At 40.9% G+C, this 19,147-nt stretch overlaps 1 protein-coding gene and 1 pseudogene across 4 annotated transcripts in view; one reads left to right on the forward strand and one right to left on the reverse strand.

Moving 5' to 3' along the window:
• Positions 1-6,121, forward strand: part of FAM60A (family with sequence similarity 60, member A) — a 45,683-nt gene extending 39,562 nt beyond the window's left edge. For all 4 annotated transcript variants that reach the window (XM_011979554.1, XM_011979555.1, XM_011979556.1 and 1 more), the window contains one exon: positions 3,815-6,121. In XM_011979554.1, coding sequence (XP_011834944.1) covers positions 3,815-3,974 — 160 coding nt within the window. In that variant the 3' untranslated portion in view covers positions 3,975-6,121. The remainder of the gene's footprint in view (positions 1-3,814) is intronic.
• Positions 6,122-17,858: 11,737 nt separating this feature from the next.
• On the reverse strand, positions 17,859-18,628 carry LOC105539356 (annotated as a pseudogene).
• Between the last annotated feature and the right edge of the window lie 519 nt (positions 18,629-19,147).

The following is a 19,147-nucleotide window of genomic DNA, read 5'->3' on the forward strand; positions in this document are numbered from 1 at the left end:
TTCCTTCCTTCCTTCCTTCCTTTCCCTTCCTTCCTTCCTTCCTTCCTTCCTTCCTTCCTTCCTTCCTTCCTTCCTTTTTGAGATGGAGTTTCGCTCTTGTTGCCCAGGCTGGAGTGCAATGGCACGATTTCGGCTCACTGCAACCTCTACCTCCCGGGTTCAAGCGATTCTCCTGCCTCAGCCTCCCGAGTAGCTGGGTTACAGGCGCACGCCACCATGCCTGGCTAAATTTTTGTATTTTTAGTAGAAAAGGGGTTTCATTGTTGGTCAGGCTGGTCTCGAACTCCGTACCTTAGGCGATCCACCCGTCTCAGAGTCCCAAAGTGTTGGGATTACAGGCGTGAGCCACCGTGCCCAGCCCACTTTGATAGGTTCTAAAGAAAGGTATTGTCTTCTTAGTGGTGCAAAGAAGGAGTTTGACAAATTTGAACTTTCCTTTAAGGTTTAAAACAAAACTTCTAGCAAAATAGGAATAGAAGGAAACTTTTTTACTTAGACAACAGGAATCTTACAAAAAGTACCAAAGTACATAATACATAACTGTGATAAAAAGGAAGCATTTTCTCTATGATCAGGAACAAATCAAGAGTGTTGACTATCACCATTTCTATTCAGCATTATACAGAAGGTTCTAACCAATACAATATTGGTAGTAGCAGTGATAGTGGTAGTACCAGTAGTAGTAAACGCTTTAGAACAGTGCCTAGCGCATAGTATGAGTACTTTATAGATGGCTTAAATATATGCATTTATTTAATCTTTTTTTTTTTTTTTTGAGAGTTTCACTCTGTAGCCCAGACTGGAGTACAGTGGTGTTATTGTGGCTCACTGCAATATCTGTCTCCAGGGTTCAAGCAATTCTGCCATTTTAGCCGCCCAAATAGCTGGGTCTACAGGCATGCACCACCATGCCTGGCTAACTTTTGTATTTTAGTAGAGATGGGTTTCGCCATATTGGCCAGGCTGGTCTTGAACTTCTGGCCTCAAGTGATCTGCCTGCCTTGGCCTCCCAAAGTGCTGGGATTACAGGTGTGAGATACTGCACCTGGCCTTACTTAGTCTTTACAACAGTTCTGTGAAGCATTATGTGAAAACAGAGGTACAAAGAGGAAGTACTTTGTTTAAGGTTACACAATAAGTAGAGCAGGATTTAAATCTAGGCAGTTTGGCATTAGAATGATACATTTTACCCTAGTGTTAGGAAATATAAAATAATGTAGTAGTAAAATATCAAAAACCCTTTGGAGGAGTTATGTAAAAATCATACAATATTGTTGAAGAACATTCACATATATATATGTGTGTGTGTGTATATATATGTGTGTGTGTGTATATATATACAGAGAGAGAGAGAGAGAGAGAGTGTCTCGCTCTGTCACCCTAGGCTGGAGTGCAGTGGTGCAATCTTGGCTCACCGCAACCTCCACCTCCTGGGTTCAAGCAGTTTTCCTGTCTCAGCCTCCGGAGTAGCTGGGATTACAGGCGTGCACCACCACACCCTGCTGATTTTTGTATTTTTAGTAGAGATGAGGTTTCACCATGTTGGCCAGGCTGATAGTGAACTCCTGACCTCAGGTGATCTGTCCGTCTTGGCCTCCCAAAGTGCTGGGATTATAGGCATGAGCCACTGTGCCTGGCCATTGAATAACATTTAAAGACACCTAAATAAATTGAGAGGTATAGCACATTCATAGATATTATTAAACTGACTGTTAGGGAGATTATCACTTTGTAGATTCAGGGTAATTGCAGTCAAAACCCCAACATATTTATGGAACTTGACAAGCTAATTTATAATTTATATAGAAAAGCAAAAGGCCCAAAATAGGCATCTTCAGAAGAAAAAGAAAGATGTCGATAAACTTTCCCTAACAGAAATCAAGACGTTATAAAGCCATAGTAATTAATGTGTTTTGGGACTAGGAATAGAAAAATAAACCAGTGGAATAGTATAGAGAGCCTGGAAACAAGCCCACATATGTATATAGCACTTGTTATGTGATACATAATGTGGGGGTGATTGATGGGCGAAAATGGTCTGTTCAGTAAGTGTTGCTAGGATATTAAAAACAACATGGTTATTCATGCGAAAAAACTGGGCTTGGTTCTCTACCTCACACCGTAGACAAACACCAATTACAGATGCATTAAAGTAGAAAATAGAATATGACTTTTGAGTGGAAAAGGATTTTTTATGACAAAGTACTAAGCATTTAAAAAAACTTCCAGGTTTGATTACATTGTAATTATGAACTTAAATTCATCAAATAACACCATAAAGAAAGTGAAATGATATCCAGCACATATATCTGACAAAGGGTTAGTATCTGGAATATGCAGACAACTACAATGGAAGAAAAAGATAAATCAACAGAAAAATGGACACACTTAGAAAGGAATCACGAAATAACTCATTAAATGATAATGTGTTCAAACTTTTTGAAAATCAAGGAAATACAAATTAAAATTTCAGTGAGATACGGTTTTACACTCATTAGGTTGGTGAAAAAACTAAAATAAAAAATCTATTACCAAATGTTGGAGAGAGGGTATGGAATGATGAGAACACTGTCAGTTATAGGTGTAAATAGTTATAACCATGTAGATAAATGGCCGTTTTTGAGTAAAGTTGAAGATGTTCCCATTCCTAAATGGTAGCAGTATAAACTAGTAAAAACTTTAGAATGTATCCACTGATTTATATATTAAAATAAGGGTAGCTAAATAAAACTGTGTTATATATTCACCGGGTAGAATATTATACATAAGTCAAAATGAAATAAAGCTCTATAACAGTATGTATGGATCTCAATTAATGTTGACCAAAACATTGCAGAATACATTGTGATTCTGTGTGTGTGTGTGTGTAGCGGATAACTGTGCAGTATGATTAGAGATACCAACATATGGTGAAACCATAAGTATAAAGAAAAGGGAGTGATAAACCTACAATTAAGTGGGGAGAGGATGAGATGAGGTGGGATGGGACTGGGGAGGGGCCTGCAGGGGGCTTCATGATCTTGTTTCCCTTAGAAACATGATCTTGTTTCCCTTAGAATATGTGGTCTGTGGGCATTCTTACTGTGATGCCTTTGCTAACACACACACTTTTTTTTTTGAGACAGAGTTTTGCTCTGTCTCCCAGGCTGGAGTGCAGTTGTGTGATTTCAGCTCACTGCAACCTCTGCCTCCTGGGTTCAAGTGATTCTCCTGCCTCAGTCTCCCAAGTAGCTGGGACTCTAGGCACGTGCCACCACGCCTGGCTAATTTTTGCATTTTTGGTAGAGATGGAGTTTTGCAGTGTCTGCCAGGCTGGTCTCAAACTCCTGACTTCAAGTTATCTGCCCACCTCAGCCTCCCAAACTTCTGGGATTACAGGTGTATTTTTATCTAGTCAGTATTTAATTAAAAATTACCACTCAAGCACTTAGGAATTGATAAAGGAAAAAAAAAATTAAATATATAAAAAAATTGCTAGCTGCATCAACCTGTTTATGGTGGCTGATTTTTTTTTCAAGAGTCGGTGATTTTGTAGTTAACAACATCAGGGGCAGCCTTTGAAACTGACTGCTGTCTCTCAAAATGCCATCTTCCTCAATATTTGAGAAGATTCCAGTGTGGCCTTTAAGGGACCTGGGTAATTCCCCTTCTCTAGCTATCTGGGGTTACTCTAGGAGCCCTTTCACTTGGAATGTGCAAGATTGTAGAAGCACAACTGTTTGGTTATATTTGAGCAGTTATAATAATAGATTTCTTTTGTATTCCTATTTTTCTTCCTTATTAATGTATCTTGTTCTCCATTTTTTTCTTTTAGACAGAAGATATGTTGTGGGATCATCTATAAAGGCCGTTTTGGGGAAGTCCTCATTGACACACATCTCTTCAAGCCTTGCTGCAGCAATAAGAAAGCAGCTGCCGAGAAGCCAGAGGAGCAGGGGCCAGAGCCTCTGCCCATCTCCACTCAGGAGTGGTGACTGAGGTTTTTATGTAGAAGGGGAACAAAAAAAAAAAACATCTAAATTTTGAAAAGACCACAAAGCAACAAACTGCCTCTTTTTTTTTTTTTTTTTTGGAGATAGAGTTTTGCTCTTGTTGCCTAGGCTGGAGTGCAGTGCCGTGATCTTAGCTCACTGCAACTTCCGCCTCCCGGGTTCAAGTGATTCTCCTGCCTCAGCCTCCCAAGTAACTGGGTTTATAGGTGCCCACCACCAGACCCAGCTAATTTTTTAGTTTTTGTAGAGACGGGGTTTCACCGTGTTGGCCAGGCTGGTCTCAAATGACCCTCCTATTTTTAACTTGGATATCTGCTATTCTGCCAAAACACAATTTCTAGAGTAGTTTTGAATGGGTTGATTTCCCCCAGTCCCACAAACTCTGAAGCCAGTGTCTAGCTTACTAAAAAAGAGTTGTACATAATATTTAAGATGCTGAGTATTTCATAGGAAAGCTGAATGCTGCTGTAAAGTGCTCTTTAAGTCTTTTTTTTTTTTTTAATCCCCTTCTAATGAATGAAACTAGGGGAATTTCAGGGGACAGAGATGGGATTTGTTGTATGATAAACTGTATGTAGTTTTTAGTCTTTCTGTATTGAGAAGCAGTGGTTGGGGCATTTTTTAAGATGGCTGGCTACTCTTGTTTTCCCTCACGATAATAAATTTGTCATAACTCAGTAACATGGACTTGCCCCTAGAGGTAGTTGTTGATAATTCTGAAGTATTAAGGTCTTGCCAAGCTTCTGATGATTCAAACCTGTACTACTGATTATTAAGCAGGACAGACTGAGCTTTATGTTGCAAATACCTTGGAGGAGAAAGTAATTTCTAAATGTACAGAGAGGTAACTTGACTATATATGTTGCATCCTGTGCCTCCCTTCATATTAATATTTGATAAAGATTTTAATTTATGTAAAACTTCTAAAGCAGAATCAAAAGCTCCTCTTTGGGAAATGGCAAGTCTTTAGGACAGGCGAGACCCTGTATGAATAGTACCAAAGCATTACCACATGGTAGAGAGCACACTCTATTAAAAATGTTAAGCTATCTGAAAAATAAAATGTGCAAGTCTTCAGGATGGCACAAAACAAAGGTTAATGCTTTTTGGGGCACATTTCTTAGAGGGCTTGCTGAGTGTGTAAATATAATTGACTTTTGTTTGTGTTACATGACTTTGATGACCATTGAAAATCTGCACAATTCAGTTTCAGCTCTGGATTACTTCCGTTGACCTTTGTGAAGGTTTTTATCTGTGTAGAATGGGTGTTTGACTTGTTTTAGCCTATTAAGTTTTTATTATTTTCTTTCACTCTGTATTAAAAGTAAAATTTACTAAAAGAAAAGAGGTTTGTGTTCATGTTAAATGGTTTTGGTTTGGCTTCTTTTAGTCAGGCTTTCTGAACATTGAGATATCCTGAACTTAGCACTCTTCAATCCTAAGATCCCCATGAAAAGCCTCTCACTGGAACCCAAACCACAGTGTGCTCTTACTGCCTCTTTTCTGAATAGTCAGCAAAAGCATCGCCAGTTCAGTCTTTTCAGAATGAGGGAGAAGCATTTGCCTGCCTTGTCATAACAAGACTCAGTGCTTATTTTTTAAACTGCATTTTAAAAATTGGGTAGTATAATAATAACAAGGAGTAAGCCACCTTTTATAGGCACCCTGTAGTTTTATAGTTCTTAATCTAAACATTTTATAATTCCTTCTTTTGGAAAAAACCTACATGCTACAAGCCACCATATGCACAGACTCTACAGTGAGTTGAGTCGGCTCTCCCACAGTCTTTGAGGCGAATTACAAAAGTCCAGCCATTATCATCCTCCTGAGTTATTTTGAAATGATTTTTTTTTTTGTACATTTTGGCTGCAGTATTGGTGGTAGAATATACTATAATATGGATCATCTCTACTTCTGTATTTATTTATTTATTACTAGACCTCAACCACAGTCTTCTTTTTCCCCTTCCACCTCTCTTTGCCTGTAGGATGTACTGTATGTAGTCATGCACTTTGTATTAATATATTAGAAATCTACAGATCTGTTTTGTACTTTTTATACTGTTGGATACTTATAATCAAAACTTTTACTAGGGTATTGAATAAATCTAGTCTTATTAGAAAATAAAAGGAGCTGTTTTGTGGCTTTGTTTGACAGGTCTTCAGTAAGAATAATGTTTTTGGCCTTCACATATACTCAGTTTAAGTGCTTAGTATTAATAACAAGCCATGAAGGGAATAAATTCCTCTGTACTGAGACACAGACTTTCGAATAAAAGACATTTTAACTGATGTGCACAATTATTAATCTAGTGGATAAGATGGATTTAAAAGGAAGAACAAAATGTTCCCAGTACTTTTTACTGTCTGTGGTTTTATTACTGTCTATGGGCATATGGGAAACATAGTTGAGACTTTAGGGAAACTATAAAAGTTGGAAGGGTGGTGGCATCAGGGGCTGGACCCTGGTTCTCAAGTTCCTAGCTCTGCTCTTTGTTAGTCATATGAGTTAAATAATTAATGGGAATATTTACGTCACAGGATTATGAGGAATCCTAAGAGGTGTAATCCATATCAAACTTTTAGAAACCAGTTGTTTTATTACCTGGGAAAGGTAATAAAGGTCCAGACTTTTTATACTACTGTTAGTATTAAATTTGCTTTGGGATAGTCTGGATGATTTGGCTGCCACCTAATACAGTTGCTATGAAATTAACAATGTAACTAAGGAAGTTGACAGTACCTGTATTATCTATTCCTATGTCCTAAATTACCACAAATTTAGTGGCTTAAAACAAATGCGTCTCAGTTTCTGTCTGAGCATGGTGTAGATAGGTCCTTTAGAAAGCTCCTGGTCTCATCTGCATTCTCACCTGGTGATTTGGGAAGAACTCATTCAGCCTCACTCGGCTGGCAGAATTCAGTTCTTGCCACTGCAGGACTGAGTGCCCAGACCTCACTGGTTGTCAGCTGGAGGCTCCCCCTCAGTTCCTTGCCAGCTGGGTGCTCCCTGCATGGCCTTGCTGCTGACTGGACCACTGACATGATTACTATCACTACCACCAAGTGTCGAGAGCCAAGCTGCCAGCAAGAGGGGTCTTCACAGGTCCTGCCCATATCCAAGCGGGAGAGGCTCATGTAAAGGACTGGACACCAAAAGGTGGGGGTGGGGCTAATGGGAAGGCACCTAGAGTTTGTCACAGCATTTTTTTTTAAACTGAATCTCTTTAAATTGGTCCTCTCGCCCTACAATGCAAATGCTTTGTGTAGCAAGTAAAAAGAAAAATGGCTTTCACAATATGAAAAACCCTGGCTGGGCACCGTGGCTTATGCCTGTAATCCCAGCACTTTGGGAGGCCCAGGCGGGTGGATCACTTGAGGTCAGGAGTTCAAGTCCAGCCTGGCCAACATGGGGAAACCCCATCTCTACTACAAACAAAATTAACCAGTCATGGTGGCATGTGCCTGTGGTCCCAGCCACTCTAGAGGTCGAGTCAGGAGAATTGCTTGAACCTGGGAGGTAGAGGTTGCAGTGAGCCGAGGTCAGGCCACTGCACTCCAGTCTGGGTGACAGAGTGAGACTCCATCTCCAAAGAAAAAAAAGGAAAAAACCTACTGTGGGGCCAGGCACTTTTAAACATTGTTTAAGTAACCCTGCAAAGTAAAAAAAGTCTATTTACAGGTAAGTGGAGGTGCCAGGCGGTCATGTAACTTGAATGAAAGAATCTGCTTTTCTTATTTGAAAGCCTTTGTTCTCCAAACTGTCCCCTGTCTACTATAGTAATGCTGTCCTAACCCTCACTGGAAACTATTCCTGGGTCTCTTGCCGCCCTTCTTTCTGAAGGCTGAAATGAGGGGCAAGTTTAACTTTTGCAGATAGTTTGATCTATAAGTTAATCAAATTTTGTTTTTTAATTTTGGTAATGTTCAAAGTACATATTATCTGTCTTTTTGTGGAGAAAACTGCTGGAGACTTAGTGAAACAGTATCTTAAAACAATTCATCAAGGTAGCTGCTCTGCAGTGAACAAATAGAAGGTACCCTGGGAGCCTCTTTTATTCAACGTCCCTAGAACAGTTTCCTAGTGCCCCAGATTTAGCATTGCAGTGGTCAGGCAATCATTTTTGTGTGATGTTCAGTGAACTTGGAAGGGAGGAGAAAGCCAAACTGGATCAAAGATAGATAATTTCACAGGCTCATGTTCTCAAAGAAAGGGATCTGTGGGTTCTGTCTAACAATTTCTCAAGCTGTGGAGTTTGGTTACTCATTGTACTCATGAGAATGCCTTAGGTATCAAATACCTTACACCCTGGTTAGAAACTGCTTTTTTTTGTATGTTGACTAGGGAATCTTAGACAAACTCAGTTGCAAGCTTTAGTGTAAAAGAACTTACTCAGTTTAGAGAGAGACAAAAGATTTTTTTTTGCCAAAGTCTACTCTTTGTCTGAAAGGGGAAAATGACTTACTCTGTTTTACGGCATTTGTTCTCTAAACTTCTATGGCTTATATTGGCTGAACTGTGGCTCCAGGTATTGGCCTTTTTTGTTTTTGTTTTTGTTTTTGTTTTCGACAGTCTTGTTCTTGTCGCCCAGGCTGGAGTACAATGGCGCGATCTCATCTCCCTGCAACCTCCGCCTCCTGGGTTCAAGCCATCCTTCTGCCTCAGTCTCCCCAGTAGCTAGGATTACAGGCGCCCGCCACCACGCCCAGCTGATTTTATATTTTTAGTAGAGACGGGGTTTCACCATGTCGGCCAGGCTGGTCTTGAACTTCTAACCTCAGGTGACCCACCTGCTTTGGCCTCCCAAAGTGCTGGGATTACAGACATGAGCCACCACGCCCAGCCAGTATCGGCTTTTTGCAAATAAAAGAGAAAGATCGTTTTTGCTTACGTTTATATGTAAATCTCAAAATAATTAAAACTAAAAAAATCTCAAATTATTTAGTAAGTTCCTGGTAGAGTTAAAATAGAAACCTGAACAATTATATTGTTGTTGTTGGTTTTTTTCCCTTTTTTTTTTTTGAGACAAGAGACTCACTGTGTAGCCCAGGCTGGAGTGCAGTGGCACAATCTCAGCTCACTGCAACCTCTGCCTCCTGGGTTCAAGTGATTTCCCACCTCAACCTCCCGAGTAGCTGGGATTACAGGCATGTGCCACCATGCCTGGCTAATTTTTGTATTTTTTGGTAGAGACAGGGTTTCACCACATTTGCCAGGCTGGTCTCGAACTCCTGACCTCAAGTGATCTGCTCACCTCAGCCTCCCAAAGTGCTGGGATTACTGGCATGACCCATGGCCACCATGCCTGGCCGTAGTGTTTTTTTTTTTTTTATCTCAAGTAAGTGTATACTTGGCCTCCAATTAACTTTACAAACCTCTTCAATGTTGATCTGTCACTGATGGCTTCTTCATGGGACATTCCAAAGCCTTTATCTTATTTACCCAGCCTCTCCACAGTGCTTAATACGATTGACAGTTTCTTTCTTGAAATACTCTTGGTTGAAAACACAGTTTCCAGCTTTTCCTTGGACCTCAGATGCTCACTGGCCCAGGCAGTGGTAGATACAATATGAAATATGCGGACATCTCCCATATCTGTCTCTAGAGATTTTTATCAGTCCTGCTGGCAGGAAATAGATGGCTTACTGAAATTGGATAATTTCAAAGTTTAATAAAGGGACCTTTACAAAGTTGTATGTAGGGTATAGGGGAACCTCAGGGTGAGTACAGTTCTTGGGACTAGTAACATTGGAGTCCTGTTACTACTACTCCTGGGTCTGAAGATTGAGTAGAGGGAGTTGGTTAACGGATACAGGAGACCAACAGGCTATCTAAAAAGAGTGGGGACCTGGAGGAAGCAGTACGAGTAAATATTCTCACTCTCCAGATTGGCCAACTCCATCATTAGTGCCTTCACATCTTCTGTTTGTTTTCTCTGACCCATTTCCCCACCATCCTGTAACTAGGCAACACCTACTTATTTATCCTTCACGTTTAAGCTGAGGCATCACTTGGGGAAGCATTCCAGAATAATTCCTCTTTCTTCCAACACACACACGTACAAAATAACATGCTACATGGGTTCCAAGAGAGCATGAAGCATGTCTGTTTAGTCACCACTACAGCTCCCACAGGGGTTGATTAGGATATATTAATAGCAGGGTCACAATAAATATTTATATTGATCACTTGCTTACAATTTGGTATTTTCAGAAATCATGTTCATAGAAGAGTTGAATTTATCCCAACTGTCTTGATGAATTTTATTCAAGAATGTTAAAAAATACTTTGAAGAAATTTTAAGTACACCGAAAAGTTGAAAGAATAATAGTATAACTTTCAACTAGAACCACAAATGCAAAATTTTACCATATGTGCTTTATCTAATTTCTTTTGCTGAATCATTTGAAAGTAAATTGTAGCATCATGATACTTCACCCCTGAATACACGTTCATCTAGGAATAAGAATATTCTCCTCCCTAGCCATAATGTCATTGCCGTATCTGAGCTGGTTAATAATAACTCAATGTCCAATATGATAGATCCGTATGGAATAAATTGTCCCCATCGTCCCAAAGTGTCTTTTAAAACATTTTCTCCTCATCCAGGGTCTAGTCAAGGTTCAGGCATACTTTTGGTTATATCTTTCCTCTTTTAATCTAGAATAGTCCTCTGCTTTTTTCCCCCCATGGCAGTGAACATTTTGAAGTGTCCAAGCCAATTGTCTTGTATAATGTCCCCTATCCTGGATTTTTCTGGCTATGTTTCATTATTATTATTATTATTATTTATATTTTATTTTGAGACAGAATATCCCTCTTTTCCCAGGCTGGAGTGCAGTGGCATGATCATAGCTTACTGTAACCTTAAACTCCTGGGCTCAAGCATTTCTCCTACTTTAGCCTCCTGAGTAGCTGGGAGTACAGGCCTGTGCCACCATGCCTGGCTAACTTCTTTTTTGGTAGGGATGGGGTCTCACTGTGTTGTCCAGACTTGGTTGTTTTCTTAGTGGATTTGGATTTTACTTTTGGCAAGGATATAGCATAGATTGTGTGGTGCCTCTGTTACTGCATCATGTCAAGAAGCACACAATGTCAAGTAGTCCCACTGTTGGTGATGCTAAGATTAATCACTGAGTTAAGATCACCAGATCTTTTTCCATTTTAAAGTATATATCTTTTCTTTTGTAAATGAACAAAATAATCTGTGGGGTAATACTGTGAGACTTCTAAAACAACCTTTCATTGAGCACCTGTGTACAAGGCCCTACTAAGTGTTCTAAGTAGTCCCTTGATGCTTGAGAAATCATGTGGCTAGAATCATCAAGTCCTTGTTGAGAGTCGTGGCATACTAAGATTGTGGGGCTTTTTTCTTGTCATTTAATTGCACGTGACTTTTAGTTTCTATTCAGAAGTAAGTATGTAGTGGATAGGGGTTAAGGGTTGTATTTGGCACATGACCTTATTAGTTAATATCACCAGGGCACAGATGAATAAACAATGGAATTAGAGTCAGGAGACTTGAATTTAAATCCTGGTTTTGCTACTTACTGGCTTTATGATCTTTGATAATTTTTCTCTGAGCTCATTTCCTTTGTAAGTGAAGGAAATAATACCAAACACAGCTGTAGTAAGAGTAAAATGAGGCTCATAGAGGGCGTGGCCTATAATAGGTGCACAGTGATAAGCACCTAATGATAAGCTTGTTCCCTCATTTGTTCTTTAATCTTTAGCAACGAAGTCTAATTGGATATGCTAAGAATGAAAACTTTTTTGATCTGTAGTTACGATGAACACAGGAAAGGTCTTAAACAATTCACATCAGCAACACCCCCCTGCCCCCATAAAAAAGCTCAAAGCTTTCTTAGGTTTCAGTGCTTAAAGAAGAATATGTATTCACTACAAGATTATTATGCTTTGGCAGCACATGAATCCCAGGATTGGGAAATTGTATAGAGGGCATGAAACGATGCCAGATATAATTAAGCTGCACAAAAAGTATGTTGAAATCCAGAGGGTGGCCAAGATAGGCTCTCAGGATGATTTTTTGAAGGAATGATTTATATTAGATTCAGGGAGTACATGTGTAGGTTTGTTACTTGGGTATATTGCATGATGCTGAGGTTTGGGGTGTGAATGATCCTGTCACTCAGATAGTAAGCACAGTACCTAACAGTTTTTCAACCCTTGTCAACTTCCCCCTTCCAGTAGTCCCCAGTGTCTGTTGTTGCCATCTTTTTATGTCCTTGAGTACCCAAGGTTTAGCTTCCACTTATAAGTGAGTACATGTGGTATTTGGTTTTCTGTTCCTGCATTAATTTGTTTCAGGTAATGGCCTACTCAGGATGATTTCTGAAGAATAAAATTTGGCTGTGCTGTAACAGCACTGTGGAACTAATTCATAAAATATGCTGAAATAGTACAACACACCTCTTAGCCTCAAGGCCCAAAGCTCCAAGCATAGTTAGTTTAACCCAGGCTGGTTGCCTGCTTTGGTCAGTCTAGACTCCTTGAACAACTCCAAGGGAGCAAGCACCATTCAAGTTATAGGTTACAGAGATGGTGCTCCTTTCACCCAGTTATGCTAGTGCTAAAGACAGTGCCATTTGAGTGCACAGTTCCAAGGGTGCTTGTGGCTCTAGCAACTTAAGGCTGCTTCTTTAGCTCTTTATCAGGCAATATCAGGCAGACTTTCTTCTTCTTTTTTTTTTTTCTAATAGAGCTGGGGTCTCGCTATATTGGCCAGGCTGACCTCAAACTCCTGGCCTCAGGCAGTCCTCCTGTCTTGGCCTCCCAAAGTGCAGAGATTACAGATGTGAGCCATCACTTGTGATCCAGGCAGATTTTCTTTATAACTTTTGTTGTTGTTCTTTTCCAAGTAACCCAGTGATGAGAGATGCAGTAAGCATTATCTTTATGACTGTATCTAGAGCATCCTTGGGATGCCAGTTTCAATTGCTAAAAGGAAAAAAGTCTGTCATAATGCAGTTACATTTTTTTTGAGACAGAGTCTCGTCCAGGCTGGAGTGCAATGGCACGATCTTGGCTCACTGCAACCTCTGCCTCCCGGGTTCAAGCCATTCTCCTGCCTCAGCCTCCTATATAGCTGGGATTACAGGCGTGTGCTACCATGCCTGGCTAATTTTTGTATTTGATGGGGTTGCACCATGTTGGTCAGGGTGGTCTGGAACTCCTGACCTCGTGATCTGCCTACCTCGGCCTCCCAAAGTGGTGGAATTACAGGTGTGAGCCACTGCGCCCAGGCAATGCAGTTAATTATAAATTTCATTTTCTTCTGAAGAGCTAAAACTATTTGATATATGATTCCCAGTAAACTATGCCAGGAAGAACTAGCTAAGCCCTATGCTGCTACCGTGACCAGCAGCTTTTCCACCCTGGCCATGCAGCTTCCCTTATCACGTATTGCCATATGAATGTCCACTAGGTGGTGCTAGTCACACGTCATACTCAGTGTTGTAGGCACACCCAGTGTAACACAGTTTTTACAGATGCAGAAATTTACCTAATGGTTACCCAGTGCGTTAAAACTAGAGTTATTTCATTGCTTCATCCACAGTCAGCTAAACAATTATTTCACCTCAACTGTAAACCTGAGAAACACGTTTTAAAAGTTTGGAGAACCTAATTTCTATTTCCCTTTGACCAAGATAATTTTAATCTTTAATAACAGTTAAGAGCCAACCCATACCTTTTCTGCAATTCATTTTAGATTATCACAAAAGAGGAAGAAAGTATACTTGTATCCACCGTCTTCCTTCCCCAAATGCCATTTTCCTAGAAGACTGCCGTTGCAGATAAAGACATGCAATGTGATTTACAACCCTTGGATATCACAGACATGGTGGCCACAGTTCTAAACTTTTAGGACAGCTTGGATTTCTGTCCAGTGTATTTTTGGAGATTGAATTGATGTCATACAATTGAGGCCAGAAGCTACCAAGCCTTTCCTAGAGCCTCCAGTCAATCTGGTTGTGGATGCAGCGTGTTGCCACTGTCTTTAAAGCTGTGATTTCTAAAGTTTTATGCAAGACTGGCCCATTGAAGTGTACAAAGTAGCCGGGTGCGGTGGCTCACGCCTGTAATCCCAGCACTTTGGGAGGCCGAGACGGGCGGATCACGAGGTCAGGAGATCGAGACCATCCTGGCTAACACGGTGAAACCCTGTCTCTACTAAAATACAAAAAAAAAAAAACAAAAAAAAAAACTATCCGGGCGTGGTGGCGGGCGCCTGTAGTCCCAGCTACTCGGGAGGCTGAGGCAGGAGAATGGCGTAAACCCAGGAGGCGGAGCTTGCAGTGAGCCGAGATCGCACCACTGCACTCCAGCCTGGGTGACAGAGCGAGACTCCGTCTCAAAAAAAAAAAAAAAAAAAATGTACAAAGTAAAAATTAGAACTCCTATTTCTGTTGATTTTTCCTCATTTTCTCTCCTATCCTCTTTGTATATGTTTTGTAATTTACATAATGTTAGCAGAGTGCTACCTGTGCACAGTTCATAACAAGGAAGCATGCTGGGGCACATATACTTTTTTTTTTTTTAATAAGGTTTGGAGAGAGTTGTATACTTCTCTGTGCATTACATTTCAATAAGAAGTTTAGTTTGCTCTTTTTTTTTTGAGATGGAGCCTGGCTTTGTCACAATGCAGTGGCGCGATCTCAGCTCACTACAACCTCTTCCTCCTGGGTTCAAGAAATTCCCCTGCCTCAGCCTCCCAAGCAGCTGGGACTACAGGTGCGTGCCATCACACCCGGCTAATTTTTGTACTTTTAGTAGAGATGGGGTTCCACCATGTTGGCCAGGGTGGTCTCAAACTCCTGACCTCAAGTGATCCACCCGCCTTGGCCTCCCAAAATGTTGGGATTACAGGTGTGAGCCACCGCAACTGGCCAGAAGTTTACTTTTTCAAGTACCTGAAGATCACTAATAATTTTAGAGTGATGGAGAGTTGGAAATGGGGGCGATTATTTTCAAGTCCAAGAGATCATATTGGTTGGTGAAATATTACAGAAAATGGGCTATGGACCTTTCCTGGATTTGAGGGAGAAGAAGAAATAATAGTTGCCAGAACTGTTTTCTGTTACACGCTTATCAAATGTTTGTTTCCTCTCCCACAGTGTAATGTTTCCTACCCCCTGCCTTTATCGCATACAGTGGTGTGTTTTTCAGAATGGGATATCCTCCCTCGGGAGTAAAGTTATTGAGCTTGCCTTGTCATTGGTGGAAAGGAAAAACAAAAACAAAAACTGGGCAGTTACCTGGGAGCGTCTGGTTTCTTCCTGTGCCTTCCATTCAGCTGGGTAACTACAATTCTCAGCCTCAAATTATTTTCTCTTAATCATGTTGAAAATCCATGGAATCTAGTAAGAATGGCCAAACTGGTCTGTTCATTAAAGATGGGTCTCCACATTTGCCAGTTTTACTATTGAGGGCACTGAAATGGGCCATGACAGATAAAGTTACTCGCCAGGCTTTTTAAAGAGGGTTGAAAATGGATGGTAGAAAGTCAGCAGTTAAATTTAGATTCAGCAGTTGTAAAAATGAAGCTCCATAACTGCCCTCACATGACAGATAATACAGAATACAAGAAATACTAGGAAAAGGTTCATCTGGAACAGCATCAAGTCACGATATTGTGGGACAGATTATCAGTGGATGGAGAGGCTAAGAAAACTTACTTTAGGGAAAACAAATGTGATTCCATAACTTAGCAGTAAAATAACAGATGTTGCAGACTACTAGAAGTTTACTTATTTATTCAACCATCTATTTAACAAATATTGCGATCTTATTCCACATCAGATGCTGAACTCGATGCTAGGAGTATTATGGTGGACGACACAGTATTCTTGCACTCAAATGCCTTCTAGTCCTGGAAAGCAGTAAGAAATGCTAAGACAGGGAGAAGTACAGAGTACTGTGTTAGTGTGTGGAAAAGGTTCCTAAACCCATCCCACTTGTTTGGGAGAAGGTATCAATTTACCATTTATTGAGCATTTTGTGCCAGACACTGTGCTAGGCACTCTATTTTAAAAACTAGGCTCAGAAAAGACGCTTAGAAAGGCTAACTGGAAAGAAACTTTTTTTTTTTTTTTTTGAGACAGGGTCTTGCTCTGCCTCCCACGCTGGAGTGCAGTGGCACAACCTTGACTCACTGTAGCCTCGACCTTCTGGGGTCAAGTGATCCTCCTGCTTCAGCCTCCTGTGTGGCTGGGGCCACAGGTGTAGCGCCCTCACATTCAGCTAGTTTTTCAATTTTTCGTAGAGACGAGTGTCTCACTTTGTTGCCCAGGCTGATCTTGAGCTCCTGGGCTCAAGTGATCCTCCCACCTCAGACCCCCACAGTGCTGGAATTACAGGTGTAAGCCACCGTGCCTGACCAGTAATAAACTAATTTGATGTGAATACCAACAATTCTTTTTTTGTGTGTGTGTGACAGAGTCTCGCTCTTTCGCCCAGGCTGGAGTGCAGTGGCGCGATCTCCACTCACTGCAAGCTCCGCCTCCCAGGTTCACGCCATTCTCCTCCCTCAGCCTCCCGAGTAGCTGGGACTACAGGCGCCCGCCACCACGCCCGGCTAGTTTTTTGTATTTTTAGTAGAGGCGGGGTTTCACCGTGTTAGCCAGGATGGTCTGGATCTCCTGACCTCGTGATCCGCCCGCCTCGACCTCCCAAAGTGCTGGAACCACAGGCACGAGCCACCACGCCCGGCCGAATGTAACATAATTTTTTCAAAGGCATTTGAGTAGTTTCAATTAACATTGTAGTACTGGTGTTCTGTTAAATAGAGATGCATTTCTGTGGGGTAGAGTTCTAGGAGTGGATTGTTACATCATAGGGTATAAACATGTTAAGTTTTAGGAGACATTGGCAAATTATTTTCTGAAGTGTTCAGACCCTTTTATATTCCACCAGCAGTGTGTGAGAGTTCTACTTGTTCCATACCCTTGCCAGCTTTTCATATTTTGCATCTTCTCATTTTAACCATTCTGATAACATTTTAGGCCGGGCCCAGTGGCTCACACCCGTAATCCCAGCACTTTGGGAGGCCAAGACAGGAGGATTGCTTCAGTCCAGGAGTTTGAGACCAGCCTTGGCAACATAGCAAGACTACGTCTGTATTATTTAAAATAAAATAATATAAATTTTAGTTTTAATCCACATATCCCTGATGACTGATCAGTTGAACACCTTTTCATACTTTTATAGACTGTTAGTATACCCTCTTGTGAAATATCTGCTAGTCTTTTGTCTTTCATTGAACTGTCTTTTTTCTTATTGATTTGTAAGTTGTTTTTTTTTTTTGGTCTATTTAATATCTTTAATAATTGTATCATTTCTAAAGCTTTTCACAAAAGGACATTACAGTTCTTCAATTTATTGCAAACATGTCTGTTTTTTAAAAAGTCAGCCCTAATACTGAAGCTATAATACACATTTTAAATTATCAGCACTATACCATAAAGCACAATGAAGATCATGTTATTTAAATAAAAAGATAATATTTAACTGGGCCATAAATCCAACATATTTCTTTTCTCTCCATATCTACATCCGGTCATGATATTTTGCAGGTGGATTTCTAAACAGATGTGAATTTTAAAATATTAGGAAAGCCATATTTCGCTCAGGAATACTATTATTCCCATTCCACATAGGTTGTTTGACAGCAGATACTAGTTTGGCAAGCTTCAGATGGCAAAATGCTAAGTTGTGAGTTCAGTATGGCCCGGCCAGTTGCTTCTCCTTGCCCTTGAGATCCCAGCAGCATGTACTGTTAAGAGACCACCTTGTTGCTGCCACCTCTCTTCTCATAGTTGAATCCACTATGGGAAAATATTCGTCTCCTTAAGACGCATGTCTTAGCAAGAAACCTCCCACAAATCAGCTGGATATCATGATGTTCTGTTTGATAAATTCTGTGACTTCTTCAATTATATTGTTGATTTTAGGTGTTGCTTTATTTGCATATTTCTTTTATTTTTTTTTTGAGACAGAGTCTTGCTCTATCACCAGGCCGGAGTGCAGTGGTGCGATCTCGGCTCACTGAAACTTCTGCCTACCAGGTTCAAGCGATTCTCCTGCCTCAGCCTCCCGAGTAGCTGGGATTACAGGCATGTGACACCACACCCAGCTAAATTTTGTATTTTTCGTAGAGATGGGGTTTCACCATGTTGGCCAGGATGGTTTCGAGCTCTTGATCTTGTGATCTGCCCACCTCAGCCTCCCAAAGTGCTGGGATTACAGGTGTGAGCCACCACGCTTGGCCTATTTGCACGTTTCTTAACTTGTCGTGTTGCTTTGTTTACATCTTTCTCAACTCTCTTCCAGTTGATCTGCACATAGCCACTATGACTAGCAATCTGAAGGGAAGAAAGCCACTTCCTACTGCAGTTGCTGTGTTTTCCAACTTTCTGGAACACAGATCCTGCACACCAGCCAGGAACACCAACCGTTACAATCTGGGTAGCTACTAAGTATTTTTCTACTACAGGTCCCCAACTGGGACCAAACACTCGATTCCACCACTGGTGTCTTCTTACATACTCCGTGGCCTATAACACTTTGCAAGAGTTGTCACTCTCATATTCTTGGGGAGGGGGAATTCAGGTCGCCATGATCAGAGTTTTTTATGTATTCTGGATATGAATTCTTTGAGGGATACATTTATTGCAGATATCTTCTTCTACCTATAGGTTGCCTATTAGAACTCTTAGTGATATCATTTGAAAAGATGTTCTCAATATTTTTTTTTTTTTTTGAGATAGGGTCTCGCTGTCACCCAGGCTGGAGCGCAGTGGTGCAAGCATGGCTCACTGCAGCCTCAACCTCCTGGGCTCAAGTGGTTCTCCCACCTCAGCCTCCTGAGTAGCTGGGACTACAGGCGTGTGCCACCACAGCTGGCTAATTTTTTTATTTTTTGTAGAGACGGGGTCTCCCACTGTTATGTAGGCTGACTGCAAACTCCAGGACTCAAGCGATCCTCCCACCTTGTTCTTCCAAAGTGCTGGGATTACAGGCATGAGCCACCATGTCCAGCCCCTGATACTCTTAATTTTAGTATAGGCTAATCCTTCACCTTTTCCTTTTATGGGGAATGTTTTTATCCTGTTAAGAAATCTTTGCTACAAGATATA

Source organism: Mandrillus leucophaeus, unplaced genomic scaffold (genome assembly GCF_000951045.1).
Source record: "Mandrillus leucophaeus isolate KB7577 unplaced genomic scaffold, Mleu.le_1.0 Scaffold203, whole genome shotgun sequence".
NCBI classification, from domain to species: Eukaryota; Metazoa; Chordata; class Mammalia; order Primates; family Cercopithecidae; genus Mandrillus; species Mandrillus leucophaeus.